The following is a 23,493-nucleotide window of genomic DNA, read 5'->3' on the forward strand; positions in this document are numbered from 1 at the left end:
TACACCACGGACCTGCCTCGTACACCATGGACCCCCTTGTACACCACGGACCCCTCGTGCACCATGGACCCGCCTTGTACACCACGGACCCACCTCGTGCACCATGGACCCACCTCGTGCACCATGGACCTGCCTCGTGCACCACAGACCCACTTTGTACACCATGGACTCGTCTCGTATGCCACAGACCCACCTCATACACCACAGACCCCCCTCGTACACCACGGACCCACGGCCACAGCTCAGGATTTCCACCATACCCAAAACATTTATTTTTCCAAAACTATTGCTAATGACAACGGATACATTTTGTTGCCCTGGTAGGGATTTAACATTTCCAACACGTAGACTCCTAATACTGTACAATACTGTACCAAAACCAAAATAAAACAAAAAGGATGTACCTCCATATTGTACAGTAATATATACAAAGTACAATTTTACACAGTTTAATATATACACCATATATATATTGGTGTAGAAGACATGAAACAATGGAAACAGTTTTAGCAAGAACATTCCATCCCACCATTAAACAACCGCTGTTAATAAAAAGCCCGATGTGCCGCAGGACCAAGAGGTTTTGGCGCCCCAACTTCTCCCCCATTACAGCAGAACCCTGACAGCACCGTGACCCCCACAGCGCCTCCAGATGGTTCCAATAACTGCCCTATTTCGGCTACGTCGAGCTGGTTTTCGGAAGGACCCGCTGCTCACAAGTATTGCTGCGGTTCGGCACAGGCGGGCCCGACCCCTCGGGCTTTGGTTATTCGAATGACAAGACTTCGCCTGGAGAAAAAGGCTGGTGAAATCCGCTTCAGCAGCAAGTGCTGCTCCTAGCAAGGGTCTGTCTATTATTCCCATTGCAAACTGCTAAATATTTACCCTGTGTGAAGCTTGGTAGATCAAGTATTAACCCAGCGGGGAGCTGCCCTCCCCTCCACCTTCACCTCATTTTTGGCCCATCGTTGAAAAACACTCTCTTGTCCCAATCTATGCCATAGGAAGCACGAAATATAACAGGAATAATTAAAAAAAAAAAAAAAACAAACCAACAACAAACTTGCATTTTCCAGGCCTTGAATTGCTGTTTTGGCACCTCTAGATCCACCAACATTAGTTATTTTAGAACCAAGCCTGGAAAATGATTGATCTGCCTTGCGCCGGGCCGAGGTGTGGGGTCAAACCGCCCCGGCCTCGCTGGCCACAAGGCAGCGCCTCAAGTATTTTGCTATGTTTTCAAGTACCAGGTTGTCACACACGCAGAGACGAGCAGAACGATGTGGAGAGAGGGGTATTTTTGCGAGTGATGTGTCAGCTCGGACCCCAAGGTTCGGCCCCGAGCTCCGGGCACGCTCGGCCTTGCTGGGCCTGTCCTGCGCCCAGCACAGCGCAGCGGTGAGCGGAGCTATGGGGCTGCTCAATAAACCACTTCAAACCGCCTTGGGGGGCGCTTGCCGAGGCCAGATAATCCATCAAAACGCTCGTTATTTTTGCAAAAACTAAAAATCTCAAGATAGATAAATCCCTAAACTGATTTTCTCTGCTGGGCGGGCTCATTAGTGCCCAAATACTTGCATTTTCCTTCTCGTTTCTTTAAGCAGTTTTCCCAGCTTGTGGTTCACAGGCTGTTGAGTAAACACCTCATCTTAACGAGTCCATCAAATTTTTCCCATGGGTGTTTTTCCATCATTCACGAGCAAACTACGCCCCGCCAAGAGCATCATCCTCATGTCCCCTCACATGAAGGTGTAGAACATCTATTGAAGATTCCTATTGAAGAACATCTCGACTGCTTAACAAATCCCCAAACCTGTAGGAAATCCGGCTGAATTTGAGGTTTCGGCACACGGACGAGGGCAAATAAGGCAGCAAACTCCATCTGCAACGCCCTCTGTTCTCTTAATATCGCCAGAGCTCTCCCAAGCGACTGCGCAGCCGGTGCCGAGCGCGGGGTGGGAATCACGACAGGTGGAATTTCTTGCCAAACTCTGAAGCGCTTGGATTCGATAAAGAAAGTTATGAGAACTCGGTTATCTTAACCTACTTTTGTGCAAGAACAATCTTGCCTTTAAAATAAAAGAAAAATCAACAAAACCCCCCAAAACCCAACACATGAGGTATTCATCACAGGAAACCCAAAGACTCTTTTTTAAACAGGTATCAAAATACATACATATACAACAATTTTTTCTGCTGTCACAGTGCACTCTAATTATTTGATCGTTTTCATTGCAATAAAATATCCGGTAGAGATAAAGTGAGAGAGTTTGATCATGTCCGAACAGATTTACAATTGATAAACTGCGAGCCTTTGGATTGCCATAGAGAGGCGGCAAGCGCTGGAGCACGCTGCTCAATTCCCAACCAGGGAAATCAAACCTAAAAGGTTACAGCTTCAGAAACGATGAAGATTGATCACCTAAAATCGCATTTTATTTTAAAAGTTTCGCTTTGGATTATTTCAATCCGACATCCGATGAACAAGAATCCTTTGTTCATACAAAGCACTATCAAACAGACGTACGTTATTCCAGTTATCAAACACTTCTCGTCTTTACATTTGACACAAACGTTACAGGAAAGTCATGAAAGAGGATTTCCATGGAAGAGCGAGTATTTCTTCTGAATATGAAGATATGAAGAAGTAACACGGACACCTCCCCAAGCAAACCGCCGGGTACTTGTCCACTCTCCACCAGTCCCTTCCACGAGGTGCCCACTGGTTTTGCAGGGAGCGGCGCCGACGTTTCCAGTTCGACCTACAACTGGTCATAAAACACTCGCGGCAAAAGCCTTGTGTGTTCACAGAGTGAAGCAGACAAGCCCCAAATTCCCATTTCTGTGTGTGTTTTCCTCTCTGTGCGTGCGTGTGCGTTTTCGGCGGGCCGGCCGGACCCGGAGTGCGCAGAAGGAGCCCAGCCTGCCCGTATTGCTTGCTCTAAGTGGAAGTGTCCATCACAGTGCACACCGAAAATTCCAGTTGAGTTGCTCAAAAATCCACGTTGATCCTGCTAAGCGTATTCCCCTTGACAGTAGGATTGTCCTGGAGCTGTGGATGCTGGAGATAAGCACAGTAACTCATATACAGACAGTTGCTGTTACAGTAACCTGAAAGTCTGTTGATTTGTTTTAATGTCTGATTTCCATTCATACTTCAGAGCTCGAAGATGGAAAAGAACATCTCCTCCAAATGTGCTGCGCGTGGCTGGACACTTAATCCTTAGAAACATGACCGCTAGGCATAAAAATATAAAGAAAATAAGGCATTACAAATGAGTCGAAGTAAATTTACAGAGATCCTGCTCTTGACACAGATTAACGTTAACCAAAAAAAAGACAACAAAACCAAAAAATTCCCTTCTTAAAGTAAATGCCAGAAAATTCTGCCTGAGCACAAAATTACAAGTTTAATTCTATTTTTTTTTGTACTTATTTTTTTTCCCCAAAAGAACAAGTGGTTCCTTGGTGGTAGAGAGTCCATCAGAACCTGAGAGCAAAGGTCGCACCGTTGGGGACAGGGGAAGGTCCAGTGACAGTCACACACGTACCGCGGTGCTTCCCGGGGAACCGCTGCTACACATCAGCTAAAAACCCATAAGAAGAGCTTTTGCACTCAAATATTCCTGTGCTCCCCAATTTTTGCACGTTCTTAATTCAGGGCACAGAGAAAGTTGGTCTTTGTTTTGAAAAACAGCATTAATACGGATCCGTTACATCTGTAGAGACGGGGGTGTGCGCGTGGGGAGGGACAGGGACACAGCAAAACCCTGTTCATTCCTCCCGGTAACATCCTGAATGAGTCAGAAAAGTACATTGAAGAAATTGTTCTTAGAAACGGAAGCTTCGTTTCTTCTTCTTTAATTACTAAGTGCCAATTAAAACGACAGCGCAGCCACAAGAGAGCCAAGCGTGAGAAACCCATAAATTTAAGAGAAACTCAGCTAAATGGTAGAGGAAAACCACTTTTCTTATCTTGTCCTTGCCTGAATTTATTTGAGGAAAATACAGCATAGGACGTGCAGCCTTTTCTTTTCTCAAATCCCAGCAAAGTTGGGGAACAAGGTGAACTGGGTCTCCTCTCCTGCGGGACTGCGCGATCTTCCTTCCCGTTGCAAGTGGCACGTGCCTTCCTAAATTCTATTGTATTTTTAAATTAAATAAACGTTAGCACTGTGGAAAATTCTCAGTAAAGTACAAAAGAGTCCATGCAGCCTGCTAGCGGCTGAAGCGGCTGCTGCCTACCGTACAAACACAAAGGATTAACTGGTGGGTCTGTGGAGTCCGACGGAGACCGAAGGCGCTCGGGGGGTCCCCGCTGTCCCCGCTGTCCCCAGCAGCGTCTCCTGCAGTGCTCTATGAGAGCAGAGATCCCCAGAGCACGTCACAGCCGTCACAGCCACCGGCCTGGAACCGTTTGGAACCAGAAACAGGGAGAAGGTACGAAGCTGGAGAACTTGCCATCGACGTTTTCTTACAGTGCTCGCAACTGGGATTTTGGTAAGGATCCATCTTGAGAGATGATCAAAACAAGAACGTGTGCGTTAGTAAATGAAGTCCCATCAGAGGACGCTTAGTTTTTAAGTGTTGGCTTGTTTTTACATTCAGTCTCCCGAGACCGCAAACCACAACGTAGCCTATGGGTTGAAAATTACACTGAAAAACAATAAAACTGTTTTGAAACATGGGACAAAACAGCTCGATTGTCCATAAGCAACAACTGGGCTCTTTCTTATGCCCCTAAACCTCAGGAGCATGATTGTTTGTATTTGCACAGACACACATTACATAGAACTCCACAAAAATCTAAGAGTGTTCCAGAGTAAACTATTTTTTATGACAAGTGTCGACTAAAGGCTGAGGTTGGATGGCCAAGAGCTTTGGCCTCAGGGGAGGAACGGGGAAGCAAACAAACAAAACCAGAGGATGCGATGGAAGTCGAGACAGACCCTTAAACCACCATGGCACCAGCGGGCGACGTAATAATTATAATAATAATGCACAAGAAACTGGCATGTCCAAGCTCCACGTAACCAGTGGCACCAAAACATGCAAGAGCCTAAAATCTATCCTATTGTTTCCCTGTGATAAATGAAACACGGAATACAGAAGTCACTACACCAGTACTCCAAACATGATGCCGCTAAATATTTCTCTCGGTGGCCAAACACTTGACGAAGGCATCAACTGGAAACCAAGATCCAACTCTTTGCTTCTTTTGCATGTTTTCCTCCTCAGGTTCACAGTGACCCGATCCTGGGTTTCCTCCGCGTGGCACGAAGCGTTGTGCCTCACAGACACCACCGACGCGGGTCCGTGGGACAAGGTTGTCGCTGCTTAGGAAGGGTCCTCAGCAGTGAGCAGCAGTTCACAACTGACCTTCAGAAGTTCAAAAAAGGAGTTAAATAGGAATTTTTCACGTCTTTAACGGAGTCCGAAACAACACAGTTACACCCGCGGAGCAGCACCGAGTTTATCAGACAGTACAGGACTTGTCCGGAGGCTGCTGAGCCGTGGAGGAGGCGACGCCGGGGCTCGTGGCGTTCGTTTTGGGGAAAACCGTCGGTTTGGGCCGCGTGGCCGGAGGTTTCACCTGCGTGGCCATTTTGACCGATTTCACGGGCCGGAAGGTGCAGGGGATGTCGCCGGCGGTGCTGGCGCTGCGCTGGAACGCGGGCTCGGCGTCCTTGAGGAGCTGGGTGTGCAGGGGGCTGGAGGGTTCGGACGTGGGCGCCACCACCGGGGACGTTTTCAAAGGCTCCAGCGTGTCAAGCACGACGTCCGGCGTGTGCTTCACGCTGCTCTGCCGCTCCAGCTCCCGCAGCTCGTTCAGAGCAGAGTTCATTGTCGCTTCGATGTCCTGTGAATGCAAAGAGAAACAGAGTGAATAACAGCACCCCGACATAGAGAATTAAAAGTCGGTGTTGCGGGTAGGCGTATTTCTTTTCAGCCTCTAAACACCAACGCTCGAATCAGCTGGTGGGTCAAGCACCTTTAGGTGTCACAATGAAACCCATGCCAAACAATGCGGCATTATATACCAAAGCCAATAAGCTGTAATATTTTCCATCAATGGGGAATCTGGTCCTTAACTGGGACTGATGCTGTTTGGACAAGTACAATCCCAAATGCAGCAACCAGCAGAAAAGCCTGTGATTCAGAGCATTAGGACCCATTCTTGTCCTTTATTTTAGGCACGTGAGATTCAGGAAGGTAAATTCTTGAAGAAAGGATTGATGATTTTTCCCCTGGCTGATGGGCCATGTACCAAAAGCTGAAATCTCCGAGCGCTCTCACTGCCTCTTTGGTTTTCCTGCTGAGTTGTCTTCCCTTTAAAGTTTTAGAAAACACAGAATATAGCAGAACCACATACAGAAATTTAAGTCAGCACTTCTCCCGCCTCTGATAAACCACCACAGTTATTAACGAAGAAATATAAAGAGAATTTTGAGATAAAAATGTGGCTTTTCTTGGAGCTACATGCTTGCTACAGCGGAGGATCCACGGGAGAGCAGCCGAGCCCAGCGCTGCTGTGACTCACAGCTTGGCTGCAGCTTTGGAGCTTCCTCAGAGGGTTTTTCAGGGGGTGGGGAAGGTAAATCAGTCAAGGAATGGTGGAAGGAACCAGAGACAGTAATCTGACACTCCCGGGCTATCTTGAGGCCAGGCAGATTTTACTTACGAAGTCAGGGAAAATATGGAAAAGGCGTGACGATTATTAGGTGGTGTTTGAACAGATAATACAGGGCGAAGAGAAACACTAATTTAACACAGCTTTTTTTTTGCCCTCCCCTCCTCTTTCTTTTTTTTCCCCCTCCTCTTTTCTTTCTCTCCCCAGACTCTTCTCCAGTGCAAACAATGGAATTAAGGTTCTGGCAGGAAGAGGAGACAGAACAACCATGGTTAGAGCTTAATTGAAAAAACAAAGAAACTGATTTATGTCAAGTGAAGCCTTGGAAGGACAATGATATATGAAGACAAGAAGAGCGCATAATCCCACTGGAATGAATGGGCTAAAGATATTCATAATGGCAAAACACAACTTTCCATCAGGGCATGTATCAGGTTTTTATTCGGACCTTATTTAGTACCGTTTTGTCAATAAAAACCCTGTTTAATTTTCATGTATCTTTGGAAACCTGCAAACTCCAGAGCCAGGCAGAGGAGTCTGGTTTTGTAACTGGAGATCCAGGCATTCCTGGGCTTTCGACAGAGCCCCCGCGCCCCGGTGCAGGCGACGCGCGTGCGGGCGCATCGGAGCGGGAGAGAGAACAGATCCCTCGTGGAAGAGGGAAATTCGCCCCGTTAGGAGCTGTGGCTTGGCCAAATCTGACTTTCAGTCTTTTCGTCCTACTTGTGAAAGTGCAGACGGACGCACAGGCGCCCCTCGTGTTTTTGTTAACAACAGTGGTTGTGGCAGCGGCTCTGACATGGGGACAGATCTCTGAATAGAGAGAATCTGTCTCAAACCAGTCTGGGGCAAAATTAGCAAAGATAAGGAAAAGTCCCAAGAACATCTTTCCCTTTCAGCTGCACAGAAGGAACTGCAGGAGATGGTTCCCTTGTTGTCTGTGTGGAGTCGGTGGAGAGAGCTCCTTGCAAAGCGGGAACACGTGTCGGCAGCCTGCCCTCACTTCAAGGCACTTGTCTCAATAAATAACTAAGGAAAACGAGCAGTGTTATGTTCAGAGTTGGTTTCTAATCACACACTGATCCTTGGGAGCATATAAAGACGCCACTGTGAGCCCCGTACAACCCGCTGCTCCATACGCTTCCAGGAGAATGTTCAATTGACACCAAATACTCGACTTTTCTCACGTCTCGAAGTTATGATTGTTTAATTTTTTTGCTGACAGCTTTGGAATCTGTGTAACTTTCTGAAATGGACGTTTTTCTTGTTGAAATTAAATTCTGAAGAACGAACAGGGCCAAGTTTTTGTGGAGGAAGGACCTGAGTGTTTATTTTCACTCATGGAAGCAGCTTCAGCAACTCCCACAACGTGAGGTTGAAAATCTACACTCAAGGGCGGAGCAAGTTAATACTGCCCTGTGAGAAGGGATACGAGGTTAAGTCAGACTTTGCATTAAAGCATCTTATCGTATGCAACACCCTTTAAGTTTCCAAACCAAATCTCCCAGGCAAAGCGCTATTTACCTGTGCAATAACCTCGGGGTCCATGGGCCGATGGTTGTTGAAGCTCTTGGACCTCCCTGCCGTCACGGTTTTCCGGATCTGCGGGCTGTCGATCCTGTTCTTCAGAGACGAGTGCCGGCTGATGGAGTTGAGGCTGCCGTGGCCACTGATGGAGCATTTATCTGGAACCTCCTTGGGAAGACTTTGGCTCAGAATGGGTTGAGATGAGGGTCTGGAACCGGCTATGGCTCCTGGGGAGGCGGGTTCTGCCATTGAACTACCTAGTCCGTGGTTGTCACTTGGACGGAAGGCTCTTCTGATGCTGCCTGACTCTGGTTTCTTTCTTTGCCTTCAGTCACAAAAGCAAAACAAGTCAATACAAGCAGGTACAACACAACGGGCTGTCATTTGAAGATATCCCCCCAGGACGATACAGAGGACAATGGGAAGGGACACAGAGATACCCAGATGACAAACACACCCGGGCTTTTAGGAGTCATGGTGAAACAGTGAAATGATAAATCGTTCCGGTTTAACACTTCTAACAACAAGGCTGAGTTTCTGGCAGCTGTGCACATTCATAGCAACAACAGGAAACTTGGATGGAACGTAATTAACTTGGTCAAGAAGAAAATAACTGATATTTGAGCCAAAAAAAAAAAAAGAAACAAAACAACCCTCTGTGCCATCAACAGGTTTTGATGATGTGTTTTTATTACAGTAGAAGAGCAGAGCTACAATTTTTGACTGGAGGACACAGTATAAGTCTACTAAGCTCCTGGCCCAAGGCATCAAGTTATTGTTTTCAGAGACTGGCAAGCAAAGAAGCCCCCGGTTTGGGGTTAACGATCGTTTCCAATATTTGCTGGTGGTACCAGATGTTTCTTTTACATCGCTTTAGCAGGACCATGAGGCATTATCTAACGCAGGGCTACAGATACACCAAGAGATGATGTCAAATGGATGAGTTGGTCCAAACTATTTAGTTTCTACCCCAGCACCATGCGGTCTGACAGCACGATTCCATTGAAATCATAGGAAGGCCAATGCAGAACACTTTATGCCATAGGTCTGAAGCTTGGCATCCATTATACAGGGAAGGATCCATTTATATATAGCACCAGCCCCATGAATAACTGCAAGAAACTGTTAACTCCAGTAGGATTTTGGCATCCAAATAATAATTCAGTGGGTGGCACAACTGTCATTGCGAAACCATCTGATTTAATTTTGCTCAAGTCTGTTCACACATAGGTCAGAAGATTCATTCCTAAAGAAAAAACAACAAAATGAGTCTTATGCTACTATTGCTAAATATCAGTTTCCCCTAGTAAAGGGAAAAATAACTGGGGTGGACATTACCCAGAGGTTTCTTACAAACACTATGTACAACCCTACCAAAACCGGCAGATGGTGAAGCTCCAACAGGGCTCTGTTCATTACACAGAGCTCTCGGTAACTGGCAGAATAGCACATTTCAACGGCTCCGACAAGAAATACGGGAAAAGCAAGCCCAGAACCCAAGCTGATCAGATTAATGGAGCTTCACTGATTTCAACACAGCTCCGCCGGCGCCCGGGAGCTGAGGACCAGCATTAGCAGGTCCGAACCTTTAAAAAGGATGCATTTCTGTTAACGCCTTCACAGGTTACGTTCTGTTAAATTATGTGAAGGTTAAAAATATCCACTCCCATAAAATTATAATTATCATATTAACACTTTCACTGCACCACAGAGATACGCGTGGTTTTTTTAATACGAAGGAAATAATCAGAAAGAGATGGGGGCTAAGTCTGCTCTAGACTAACTAAATACCAGACTAAGACATTTAGTCTGTTCCTAGCTTCATTTCCCAGGTTTCTTATTCTGTTGAGTGTTGGCTAAAGTATCAATTTCTGGTTGACGAGGTGAAGTTAGAGCGGCAGGGAGGTGCGTTGTGTCACCACAAGCATATGGTTAGTAACCCAAGGTGAGAAGTGCTGGAGGAACCAACGAGCGTTACGGGCAATGCCAGATGGTGGGACTCAAGGTACGTCATTTAGCATAAAACGTGACACTAGGTGCTGAGAAAAGCGTCCCCCACCCCATAAAACACGTTAAATGTAAACGAGACACGACAAAGCACAGAACACAATGAGGAATGGGAACGCATGGTTACGAGAACCCCGTTATTCCCCTCCCTCTCTCTGGGTGTTTCGGTTATAAAATAGGATGTATTTGGGAAAACAGGAGCAGATGGCACCTTGGGGACAGGGAGGAGAAGTCAGTGGGGTTTGAAATGAGCATTGGCCACGCTGGCGACAGAGAGAGTGAGGACAGCAAAATGTGAGCAGGTTAGACGAGGGGAAGCAGAGCGTGATGGTGGCACCCCTCAGCAGTTACGCTTTTCCAGGGAAGGACTCATCACTTTACAGTTCAGTAAAATAATGCAAGGCTGTTCTTACTTGTTGATGTTTGCAAGGTAAATATCTGCGACGTGACCCCCGCTCGGGCAACTGGCACCAGCTCTAGCAGTCACTTTTTCCTCCGGAGGCTCAGAATTTATCTCTATTTCAGACTTCGGGCTGGATCTTTCAGAGATACCGTCCTCACTGGGAAGGAGGAGGGGAAGGAAATCACAACCGAGACAGAACCAGCAGCGCTGAATTTCACACCCAGCGCTGCAAACACTGCCCATGCAGGACACCAGCGCCCTGCCAGCGTCTTCCACTTAAAGAATCACTGCAAATCTTAAAAATGAGAGGGCCCGATTTCTGTGAGCAACCTGGAGAGCCCAGCTCTGCACCTTTAACAGGCCGGCAGCACCAGGATGATTTTTATATCCATCTCCACATATGTGGACACCTACACCTCTGGGAGCTCTGTGGGTTTTGGGAGGTCCCGAAAGGACGAACTCTTCCCCTCCCTGACCCAAACACTCCATTCCACACCTGAGTTTAAAGCAAGCCCGTCTCACAGATGGGCTTAAAATTGTAACATACGTGTCTTGAACGACGATATACTGATGAGGAATAAGGCCGTCAATTCCATTGTGGCGTCCCTCCCACCAGTCATCTGAGGCCCGCTGATAGAGCAAGAGAGAAGCTCCTTTTTTAAAGGACAGCTCTCGGGCAGTCCTGCCAATGTAGTCGAACTTCGCTATCGCTTCTATGGGCTCACACTCTAGGAGATAGAAGGGAATAAACAACAATTCACTAAACACTTGGGCTCAGGTAAGTAGTCAACAGTTTAAACCCACCATAAAGCAGCTTATGATGATGAGAGCATGGGATGGCGCTTCTTGAATGCGGCAGAGAGTTGAAGCGGTGAGATTCAGAGGGGAACCCCTATAACAGGGGGATGTTGCAATTTCAGCGTTCGCCTAATCTCTACGTGGCGGACACACTCACGTTTTCCAAGTCATCAACCCACTTACAGCAACTCGGTGTACCAGGATGGAAATGGCAAAATTAGTATCTCATTCAAATAAAAGAAAATATTTCAAAGCTGGGTAGCAATCAGGTGTGTTCTGGACAAAAGTACACCTAGGGTACATCTTCCTAAAGGCAGCTAAATAAACCTCCTGGGCAGGCAGGATGTCTTATTAGCATTTAGAGAGGGGAAGCATCCTCTGATCCCAAGCTGCTTCAGAAATAAAGCGTCTATTCAGAAGGAAATTTCGGTGAGGTTCCCCAACCCAGGTGAGTGTGTTCGGGCACCGCGGGCGGCCGCGCCATTCACCAAACACCCACGGAAATGAATGGAACCGTGCGGTGATGGGGAGAGCGAGCGGCTGCACGACGTGCTCCAAAACCACTGCGACTGCTCCCAAAGGAACCGTGGCCGCTGTTTCTGCCACCGGCCACCGACCCAGGTCCCTGCAGGGCTCTGATGTTACACACAGGGACAACACGGGCATTTAGACACTCGGGAAAATCAATATGAAATTCAAGCGGATTATTTTTAAGAGTTAGAAAACCCGGCCGTTGGTTGAGTTTAAATGTATAGTAAGCCAGCTCCCAAGCCTAGGCAGGAATCGGGGGAATGGAGATGAGCTCAACCACACAGCCCCCATGGGCTTCAGCCTCTAATTACTGTGTAGCCTCATCTAGGTGTTCCTGCTCCAACAGGGGGATTGGACTGGATGATCTTTTGAGGTCCTTTCCAATCCCTAGCATTCTATGATTCTATGATACTTTAAAGGAGCTTTAATACTGCCAAGCAATCCAGGGAAATTGAGTTCTTTCCTGAAGAAAGAGATGTGTCATTCCTCTTCCAGGACAGGGAAAGATACACCATCTCATTCCGACATCTCAGCATCACGGGAAGCTTTTGGAGTGCAAGAGCCAGGCAAAAGAGACTGGAAGGCCAAACGTGAGCCACAGCTTTTACAGTCGTCCCCTGGGAGGGCGTACACCCAAGAATTAGGCCTCCAAGGCAAAGCAGTAGCTGGGCTTGAGAAAATAGTGTAAATCCATTGGAGTGAGGTGATGGTGTCAGCCGGTGCGAGGGAGCAGAGCAAAAGCATCATCCCCCAAAGAGCCCCATCGACATCCGCAGTGGGGAAGTACAAACTGACCGAGTGCTGAGGACAATCGGCCACGGGACCTGCGAGGTTAACCCCCACACTATTAACTTCTCCGTTATTAAACCAGACTGCTCAGGATTCTGTCAAATCACACGTTTCGGGTAGGGCTGTGCTCAGCATCGCACAGGTCCCGTTATCAGCCCTTGGCGACCCGCGGGGGATTTGCCCGGCTGAGAAAGCCCGGCCCGCGCTGGCAGCCCGCGACAGCCGCCCTGCGCCGCGCTCCCCAGAGCACATGGTTATCTGGTTTTGGCTCCTTCTTCCCCGCTTGCTTGTTTTGCCTCTGGAGCCAGCTTCTTCATAACACTAAAAACCCGATAAAGCTGTGTTTTGGTGTCCCCCTCTGTTTGGGAAGGGGATGGGAGTGTGGTTTTGTAAATCCATCTGTTTCATTAAGAAGTGTTTATTGTTCCAGATGAGTGCGGCACTCAGGTTTCTTATGTTTCCAATTTGCTTTTTAGGACTCTGGCTTTTGCCCAGAGAAGTGATTTTAGACTCTAATTTCCAGTAGCTTTTTCCTACTACACTTATGCTCAGAGAAGAAAGCTGTACGAGTAAAGAGCACTAAGGCTAAGCCAAACAATCACCCCTGCCAGCCTGTGTTAGGAAAGCAGCAGTTTAAAATCTTTCCACTCATCCACATCATTTAACAAACACACGACCTGCTTGTCTCGCAGCATTTCTGACCTCTGACGCCTGTCTCACCAAAGAGCTAAAGGAGCAAGTGCTCGGTCACACCTAAAGACTGAAGGAGCGAGAAAAAGCGAAGAGCATCCGTCCCGCTGAGTTGCAGAGTCGTACGCTCCATTTCGGACCAGCGCCTGAAGTGTGACACCGCATGGCTCAATTAGGATGTGAGACTCTATTAAACCAGACCTTGCTGCTCCCTCAACGAGACAGGGGCCCAGCTCCCTCCTCTGCTCCAGTGCCAAACGCTCCCTCTCAAATGCTTCCTATGGAATATTCCGTGTAGGTTGCAGAACCCCATCCAAAATGCCTCCAGATTTTACCTTGCTCAGGGGCCCCACACGCAATCTAGTTCCAGAGGCTGTAAAGCTGCGTCCTTCTCTAATCTCTAACTGCTCGTTTTCCCACCGTTGTGCCCTCGCAGCCACACGAGCAACCTAAAAATCCCACGCAGGAACCATGCCAAGTGCACCCCATGGTGTTTCAGCCTGCAGACTTTAGTCCTGGGCCTTACAGACACGGGATGCGTTGCCTTTCCTCTGTTACAGCAATGAAATTGCTCCTTCTTTAGGTACCAACTCAAAAAGCGCAATTTTCATGCACTTTTAAGCAGCAAACGCTCTTCAGAAAGAACACTGCAAGACAGACAGTGAGCTCCCGGTTCATTCCTGCGTGCTTTGTGTTTCCTCTCCACAACCTTGGCGAGGATTCGCTGTGACAGTGCTTGTCCTTGCCGAGGGAGAAGTGATTTTCCAGTGTTTCTAGCAGTGTTCAACATCGTCTCCTTTGTTGCTGTGTGTGAGCTGTGAAGGCAGCACGATGCCATGGGAAAGGTTTGTTAGGCAGCTGCTGGAGGATGGAGAGCAAAAAGCCGCACAGGAGCACAGGGCAGGGCTATCGAGCAAATTCCTAAAGACCAGCTCAAGAAGGATGCCACTTCATCTGAAAGAAACGCCGCCTTCCTTCCCACCGTTACGGCTGAGGCCGTCACGAGCTAAACCACCGCGGGACTTACATAGACAACTGCATGGGACCAAAAGACAAGAATAAAACCATGCTATGTCCTGCTCGGGTCAGCCCGCTTTACGTGCTGGTTGGTATTCTGGGGATGACTGTTTCCCAGCAGTAACATCATCTTTTCCTCCAGTGCGGATGGGCTCTCGTGCAGCTGTTCCCCATCACAGGAGGAGGCTTTGCAGGTATCAACAGACACTCAAAGTCTGCAGTGTCACCTTTTTCCTAGGAAATATTGTGCCGTTGTCGGTGTTGGCACTGCTTTCCACCGCTCAGACAATGGATGGAACAGAGTTTCCCCAGCGAGACCCAAAAATTACCACCAGGACCCTCTATGCTAAAACCGTGGAACGCAAACGGTTTTTGATTTTGCATCCTTCCTTAAAGCAGAACTACTGGGGCGTAAAGCCCCCACGATTCCCTCGCCAAAGCTCCTGAGAGATGCCCAGCACACGCTGAAACACATCCAGCTTTGGCTCTGTGCTTCCCCCGGGACTTCCAGCTCTGAGGTCCTTCCAGGGCACAGATGAGCTCAAACAGTTGTGCAAGAGCAGTGTGTGCCCAGGCCTGTGCTGAGATACCCCTGAAAAGAAGGGATGCTTCAAAAATACTCAGGTAACTTCTAACGACTCCTGTTGATCTTATACCTTTTGACTTTTGGGCGTCAGATGCTGTATGTGACGTTTCAAGTGACTATTCAGATTTGAACTCCGCTGCGGATCTAACTTTGAGCTTAAATTGCAAAGCGCTGTCTCCTCTGCCTCCCGCCCAGCGGGTTGCGCCAGTTAACCCAGGAGGCCCTGGACGTACGTACCGTCGTCGCTGGTGTGGTGCTCAGCTGTCGCGTCCGGAACAGAGTCTTCTGTTGAGGCTCTCTCTCCGTGGGGACTTTCGCTACGACAGACAGAAACAGAGACAGTGCTTTAAACGGGTGGAAATTGAGTTTCCCCATTAGCAACAATCAAAGATAACTTGACGAGGAACATCCGTATTGGGAGTCAATATCTGGGTTCCACTGTGACACTCTGTGGATGCATCTGCACATGCTGAAGTCAGCGTGTCTCAAAATCAAGCTAAGTTCTTATCTGATCAAGCAAACCGAACACCTTCCTTAACCTTCTGTATGCGGTCAGGAAAGTCCGACCTCAGATCTTATAAGGCAGACCTCTGGAGATGTTTACAAGTCAGACACCAGTGGCGTGTTGGGTCTGGTCCCTCTCTGCCATGCCAGAATTATTCCCTCAGTTATATTCTCCATTGCCCTAATTAGCTCATTAGACGACTGAGATAGCTGCCATTTCCCAGGGGAGATTATTTCTCAACTCATAATGATATTTCCAGGTCTGAGTTTGTCATCTCCCTCCGTCCCTTTCATCACAATCTCAAATTTCCCCATTCATTCTGTTGATCAATTCCCACAGCCAGGCCAAGCGCCTGGAATCTTTATTTACAGAGCACCCACCCCACAAGAGCTCTCAGTCCCGGTTTGTGTGCAGAAAAGCTTTGGTAGGATCGACAGGCAAACAAGCGGCAACCGAAGGTGACGTTTCTGTAAGAAGCCACTCGAGCGGTTCTCCCGGGACAGGAGCAGAGAGGAAACGAGCAGAGGATGCGTTGCCTGTCCTGCCCGCTCCCCTCACCAGACACCGTTGATAAGGACAAAACACATTCGCTGCGCTCTCACTAACTCATTAAATTAGACTTTCAATTCTCTTCACATGGTAATAACTTCATCCCTCATTTTGGCCTTAAAGTGAGTGATCACGGATGTAAAGCCTTAGGTAATCTACCCCCCATACTCTTTAAAATGAGAGGAAAAAAGAAGGTGTAAAATGTTTGGATAATTCTTGCATCGCATTATGCTTAATCCACACAACACAAAGCTGCCCCAGCACCTCCTGAGTCAGTACATCAGGAATCAACCTTTCCCGTCCTTTGCAAAGCCTTTGTGCTACTTAATGAAGTTTACAGAAGAATTCGAAGCCAAACGCAGGTCCCGAGGGGCAGGCGGCATTGAGGGCTAAGGTTTCACACAGACCGTGAAGTCATCCGGCCAATGCTCCAGACCCAAACCCCACACAACACCACGCGCCTCTTCCCACCCCGGCCTCCAACCGCGTTTTCCTCCAGAAAACCCGTCCGTGCTGCCCACGCGGGCTCTGCCGTGTCAGCCCCAGCTTAACGCTGGGCTTAACCCCCAAGGCTCTGAAAATACAAGGAATATACATATTCCGCCAGAGGAACACCATGCAGGTCGAGCATCTACAAGATGTCTTCACTCAGTCCCGCTGGCCGGTGCGCAGGGCTCTCCCCGTGCTGACCTCCTGCAGTGCTGGATGGACAGACAGACGCGGCACAGCCCTAAATTTGTCACAATAAACGCGAATAACTGAATTTGTGCAAACAGCCCTTCTGTCCTCTGCTCAGAGCGAGCTGTTTCCAAGCTCCTGGGAGATGCGGAGTACACGAGCTGCGGCACGGAGCCCAGGCAGCCCCTGCACCAAAGCATCGCCTGCCAGTTCACAGAACCACACAGAATCCCAGAATGTCAGGGGTTGAAGGGCCCTGGAAAGCTCATCCAGTGCAATCCCCCCATGGAGCAGGAACACCCAGCTGAGGTTCCACAGGAAGGTGTCCAGGCGGGTTTGAATGTCTGCAGAGAAGGAGACTCCACAGCCTCCCTGGGCAGCCTGGGCCAGGCTCTGCCACCCTCACCAGGAACAAGTTGCTTCTCCTCTTTCAGTGGAACCTCCTGTGTTCCAGTTTGCACCCATTGCCCCTTGTCCTGTCACTGGTTGTCACCCAGAAGAGCCTGGCTCCATCCTCCTGACACTGCCCCTTTCCATATTGATCCCCAGGAATGAGTCCCCCCTCAAGTCTTCTCCAGCTCCAGAGCCCCAGCTCCCTCAGCCTTTCCCCACACGGGAGATGCTCCACTCCCTTCAGCATCTTGGTGGCTGCGCTGGACTCTCTGCAGCAGTTCCCTGTCCTTCTGGAGCTGAGGGGCCACAACTGGACACAATATTCCAGGGGTGGTCTCCCCAGGGCAGAGCAGAGGGGCAGGAGAACCTCTCTGACCTACTGACCACCCCCTTCTAACCCACCCCAGGTACCATTGGCCTTCCTGGCCACAAGGGCCCAGTGCTGGCTCATGGTCACCCTGCTGTGCCCAGGACCCCCAGGTCCCTTTCCCTACACTACTCTCCAACAAGTCATTCCCCAGTTTATACTGGAACTCATACAGTTCCGTGGCACCGAGACAGCTCAGTCCAGCCAAGCAGCACCGGCAAACGCAGCAGGAGCTGCTCCCTGATGGATCCGCTGGATGATGAGGATTCACTCTGCTGCTCCGTGGCAAAGAGCCCTGTGGGCAATAAAATCTAAATAGCGGGGCTGTGAGGAGGTGGAATAGAAACCAGGTGCTCCCTCCTGGCTTCGAGCAGTTTCCCTTGCCTGCTCCTGCTCTTCTCTGCTCAGCAGGGTCTCAGGGTCAGGGTGGTTAGGAAGGGCAACGAAATAAAACCAAATGCCTTCAGAAAATTAATATTACCTTCCAGGACATTTTGCCTCCTACATGAAGTGTCACCCCCACTGAACGTTTCACATTTTTATTCCCTTCATCTTACGGTACGGAACCTCTTGTCAAACTTTATGTGTTTCCTTAAGGTCGTAAAGATTCTTCATCTTTTTTTTTCCCTACAACATATAACATCAGCTAAAAACATCAGAGTGAAAGGTAAAATTAACAGAATTTCCAAAAGAGGCTCTGGCAAGTCTTCTGCAAACAGCGGTTAGTAAGAAGGAGCCCGTGGAGGGAGCAGATAGTTAATGCTACTCTGAAACAAGTCAGGGAAACAAGGCCAGCTCTGTCACCACAGCGACTTCATTTTAAAAATGTATTTATTTTAGTGTATGAAAATAATCATTTGCATTCCTGGGACACCGGAGGAGGGAAAGAGCTGCGGGAGAAGCAGGACACAATTTAACACTCCTCCTTTTGAGAGGGAGAGATCAGCCTGGCCGGTAGGAAAGAAAACACCTCCTTTCCTTCCCCCGCTCCCCAACCTTCCACCCCAGATGACAGGAGCCGCTCGGGCTGAATTGCTTCCAGATGTGGCTTTGCAGACTGAACACGCGGCCGGGCCTCCGGAGCTTTGAGCTGGATGGAAATGGTGATTCTGCATTCCTGCCTCTTCCCTCCCCCACCGCCGGCGCTGCCCGGAAAATTAAACCGTGTTGCAGCTTTCGAGGTTCAGCTGCAGTGACCCCTGAGTCTGAAGCAAAGGCCATCGGGACAATAAAAAAAAAAAGGCAGAAGCAGGAGAATAAAAAAGAAGAAGAAAAAAGAACAGATTGATTTTGGCAGCGACCACACCAGAACATCCGAGAAAAGCCCTTGCCCTTCAAGATAAGTGAGCTCGGTTTGACAACTGAACAGTTACTTTCTATCAGCTTATTTCTTAAAAGGTGGTGACGCTCCGGAGATAACCAGAGGCGTCTCCTCTTCTACAGAACAGATTTTTGAAAGGCTGAGCCAGATGCTTGAATCCAGAATTAGACAGCGCACAACGCACGGCTGCACCGTGCTAATCCATAAATAAATATCCACCCATTCATCTTCTCCTCTGTCATACCAGTAATCCTCGGTGTTTCCACCTCTGCTATAGACTGGACCCTCCAGCTCCCTTGGTCCCGGGAAGATGTTCTCATGTTGGATGATGATGGTTTTGATCAATTCATTGACATGGGCTTGGCAAGAGACTTGATCGTGACCTTCAGGCACAGACATCAGCGTCGGCCCAAAGCAGATGGCTAAATTGTAGGGATCCATCATGTTCTCTTCACTGAACTGCGACAAACTGCAAAAGACAGAAGTGGGGAGGAGGGTTAACAGCAAAACCCAACATTATCATCATCATCTGCAGAGCTGGGAAGGTTTGCTTTGGGTTTGCTGCTGTTTAAAGCTGATCAGTTGGGACTTGAATATTCTGGGTCTGCGTAAAAAAATGAGATACTGATGGTATCGACAGAGAACTGAAACGGAAACCTCAAAGGGACCTTGAAAGCTCAGGGCTATGCAAAAAGAGCTGGGTGCTGGCTTTACAATGGGAGGATGTTATTTTTTAATCTTCAATTCTTCTGTATTTGAGACAGCGAGCCAGAGACAGGTCTCTGTTAGGTGAAAATACTGTCTTGCAGTTCTATTTCTCTTTCACCTACATGGTATTCAAAGGGTTTTGACAATGTATATATAACCTTCTGGTCAGGACAGTTTTCCTCTGCGCTACCTCAGGTATCAAGACCACGTTACTGGAGGAAACTGTTGTCTCCTCGCTGCCGAGCTCCCCAACGATCCTGACAGGTTCACAAAAGCACCCTCAGCCTCCACCACCCACACTACTTAGCGCTCCTCGCTGGTGCACAACCCCGTGTCTGACTCTTTCATTGCATTCCTTGCTTGGTTTACCAGCACGTTATTCACTTTCCTTCCTGGAACTCCTTGGCGATTGCATTTGCACCGTTGGATTGAATCTCAGCGCGGCTGACAAGCTCAGGAAGGCAGACGCGACACAAAGCGACGGTGGCATTTGTATTAATACCTTGTTTGCTGAGATTACACACCACAACTTTACTGTTGGTTCTGCCATTTATCTTGTTTATACCGAGCTCTACATCGAGGTCGCGGTGCTCTCAAGGATACTCACTGATTGAGGAACGCAAAGAGGTATCTCATGACAATCAGAGTGGTTTTGGGCAGGTTCAGAAGGACTTTCCGCACGTGCAGTGCTCTCTCTTGTAAATTATCCATTGCTGAAAGGGAGAGAGAGCAACACGGGTCATCATCTCGCCATACCCACCATCCCACCCGCAGAACCTGCAGGTGAAGTCTTTGACAACGAAGGTCCCTGAAACACGTGAGACTTCCCTGCAAGCTCCTTCCCAGCGTGGGAGCGCTGGATGTCATCTGCTCCAAGAGCTCTGGCACAATAGCTCATTCAAGTTAGCTCCGAACGGTGGGTGTTTAAAAAAGGAAATTGTATAAGACTCAAAGGAAAATTAACATAGTTAAAGGGTGAGGCAAAAAGCTCTGTGTGCAGCAGCCTACTGAGAAATAAGTGGGCAGCACAAACCATCTCAGAACGCAGAGCTTATTTCCAAGCATATTTTACTTCTCGTATGATGTGAATTCAACTCTGTAAACGCATTTATCAGGAGGAGAAAACCACGAGCCATTGCAGGAGCAGTTATCTTCTGCTTTACTTCAAAGGCTGCCGCAGCAAAGGCCGTTTCACTACTCGGACAATAGGATCATTCTTCGATTCTGAAGGACATGGCAACGCTCAGGCCGTTTCAAATGAAGTTGTTCACGTACAAAAAACACCAACAATCGTCTGCCTACCAGATCCACCTTTAGAAACCATCAGAAATGTTACTAACTCCGCTGTGACTGCCCTCACCATCGATATTCGTTAAGAGGAGTGAATAGCTGGCACATCAGGGTTATGAAGCTAAATCCTCCGAAGTGGAGGTTTTGGTTTTATTCTAGTTTAAAAGAATCTTGTCACAAAGCACTGCCTCAGAAAAACCCATGATATGGTCCTTAAAAATCTCTTCGTTTTTATCTCCTTCCTCATTCATTTAAAAAATCACTATCAGAACAAGGATGGCTGTAACCAGGTAAATGCCCAGACTCTGGCTACTAGAGATTAGGATACAAATGGAACGCAAACCCAGCCAAAATAAGCATAAAAAGATTATTTTGGAGCCAGGAAAAAGGGGGAGGGGAAGAGAGGAAGGTGGCAGACGAGACTGGATGAATTAATCCTGTTTCTTTTCAGATACTTACTGACGCAGGCGATCAGATCGTGGAAGATATCCTTGGGGAAGAGAGGGTGCTCCAGCCCTCGGAAATAGAGCTTCAGAACTCCCGCTATGGAATCCATGTCGTGGTCATTCTGGTCCCCAGCCAATGGATCTTCCCCTTCGCAAGTAAAGAAAAACAGGCAAGAAAAATCAGAATCCGGGAGAAAAGGAGCAGAGTGGGATTCCCAGTGGTCCCAGGACAGATGATTTGTCACCATGAACACGCCACAGTTTGTCTGCGTTACAAAAGAAAAGATGCCCACTTAAGGAGTTGTTCCCTAGGGAAAACTCCCTATCAGATATAATTAGATTTAACGATGGGGCAATCCTCAAATTGAAGCTATATATATCCATTATGTGACTGAAATTACCAAAGCTTGTCTATTATCTTAATAACACCCGGGATAATAAATGGGCCACTACAAACAGGAGCATTATCCTTGATATTAACTGCCACCAAGGGTTCTGGATGAAGTAATAAACTGCAGAGACGTTATTGTTAACTTTGTCAGTTCTGTATATCAAATGCTTTACAGAGACAAGCGAGATGAAGAAAAAACATCACCTCTTTATTTCTGCCTGTTAGCACTGCAACAACCGGCTATTTTCCCAAGACAACCGGTATTTCTTTGATGGAAAAAAGGGTCTAATGCTGACATCAGGCTCTACCTGCACCCCGCGCTACACATTTCTCCCTCTGCTCCTGAAGATTTTAATCCTCGGGCAGATGGAGATGAAGAGAAGTGAAATCAGATGCCGCATTTCACACACGTTGCTCAAACTCCTCCCCAAAGCAAAATAAACTTGCCGGGCCTAATTAATGACTCTTTTCCAACAGCGAGCATAGAAACACCCCAACTCTATTTTCTGAGAGTGATGTATCTGGGGAATTACCAGGAGCCGTGTTGTTGTTGGGGGGCTCGGGCTGAAGAGCAAACGCCTAAACCTGCCCGGCTCGTGGCTTTTCTTTGCCACATGGAACCATGGAGTGGTTCCTCACTACGAAAATCAGATCTATTCAAAGCTACGTCAAGCTAACGGTGTCTTGGATGTGACTCTCTCATTTGCTGGTATTTAGAACAAAATGTAGCCCAGCTGTGCCTCAAGAAAAATACAAAATTTCACCCTCTAGCAGCCAGTTTATTCATAAAGAGCTGAGGGAGAGGGTGGGAAAACGCAGTTACATCCAATAATGAAATTCTCTATTCCTTTAGTGTTACAAATAATCAATAAGCTACCAAATATGAGGGAAGATGTGTTCAGAATATTCATTATACAGACGCTCTACAGGATATAAAGCGTAATGGTAAACAATGGTATTGAAGGTTAATGAGCACTGGGGAAGAGTTTGGGCTGGACTGACCTTGGATACACAAAGATCGAAGGAACAAAATATATCAAGTTGCACCCACAACGGGCCGTTTCAGAATATTTAAACAAATTCCTACGTTTGACCATGATTTCCGAGCTACCGGAACAGATCTTCCTTACCTCTCTCAAACGCATTTTTGATGTCGTTCACTTCGACTTGTGACCCAGACACTCTGAATATTCCTTCGTGCTGCAAGCCTGTGAAACAATGAGATGTTGAGAACAATGAGACAAACGGGCACCTTCATCAGCTGCAGCACAGACGATAAAAGAAACATCAGCAACACAGGTTTAAAAGCCATGTCTGGGCACATATAGAATATGTAAAAACAGAACCCTGCACACGGAGAAAAAATATTAACCCTTCGTCGTAAACTGACAGAATAACGGGGTTAGAACAGCCGTGCACGTTATCTTTTACCCTGAAGGATTTTAGAACCCGGAGAAAGTCATAAACCAACAGTCTATCAGCCAGATGTTAAACATGGTGAACTACACGAGGAGGCAGCTTATTTTCAAGAGCAATAACGCAAAGGCCCAGAGCAAATCAGCCCGTTGAAATGGAAGCATTTAATTACCCCAGCACGGCCCGCTATCTGGGCTTTTCGGATTGGCTTTGAGACATTGGCGCTAAAAAAATGAGCAACATCATTAAATCCAATTATCAAGAGGGCAACGTGTTGCAAAATACCATCGTCGTAACGATTCTGTGAGCGCGTTTGGGGTGAGCAACAACCGTTACAAATCGAGTAAGGAACAAAGTACACGCTCCACACAGGGAAATCAGTTCCCATTAATCGCAGACTTTCCAAAACAGGGAACGCTGCGATATCTTTCTTATTTATAATAATGGCTA

At 47.8% G+C, this 23,493-nt stretch overlaps 1 protein-coding gene across 5 annotated transcripts in view; it reads right to left on the minus strand.

Annotated features, from left to right (window-relative positions):
• Positions 1-248: 248 nt before the first annotated feature.
• Positions 249-23,493, minus strand: part of SRGAP2 (SLIT-ROBO Rho GTPase activating protein 2) — a 93,666-nt gene continuing 70,421 nt past the window's right edge. For 3 of the 5 annotated variants that reach the window (XM_071817866.1, XM_065854254.2, XM_065854253.2), the window contains 9 exons: positions 22,758-22,835; positions 21,250-21,384; positions 20,108-20,213; positions 19,037-19,261; positions 15,217-15,296; positions 11,116-11,296; positions 10,579-10,725; positions 8,156-8,483; positions 249-5,860 (listed from right to left, as the gene is read on the minus strand). In XM_071817866.1, the coding sequence (XP_071673967.1) occupies positions 5,477-5,860; positions 8,156-8,483; positions 10,579-10,725; positions 11,116-11,296; positions 15,217-15,296; positions 19,037-19,261; positions 20,108-20,213; positions 21,250-21,384; positions 22,758-22,835 (1,664 nt within the window). In that variant the 3' untranslated portion in view covers positions 249-5,476. Of the gene's footprint in view, positions 5,861-8,155; positions 8,484-8,817; positions 9,405-10,578; positions 10,726-11,115; positions 11,297-15,216; positions 15,297-19,036; positions 19,262-20,107; positions 20,214-21,249; positions 21,385-22,757; positions 22,836-23,493 lie in introns of those variants that run through there. The other 2 variants (XR_011742136.1, XM_065854255.2) reach the window with 2 other exon arrangements.

Source organism: Patagioenas fasciata, chromosome 21 (assembly GCF_037038585.1).
Source record: "Patagioenas fasciata isolate bPatFas1 chromosome 21, bPatFas1.hap1, whole genome shotgun sequence".
Classification (NCBI taxonomy): Eukaryota; Metazoa; Chordata; class Aves; order Columbiformes; family Columbidae; genus Patagioenas; species Patagioenas fasciata.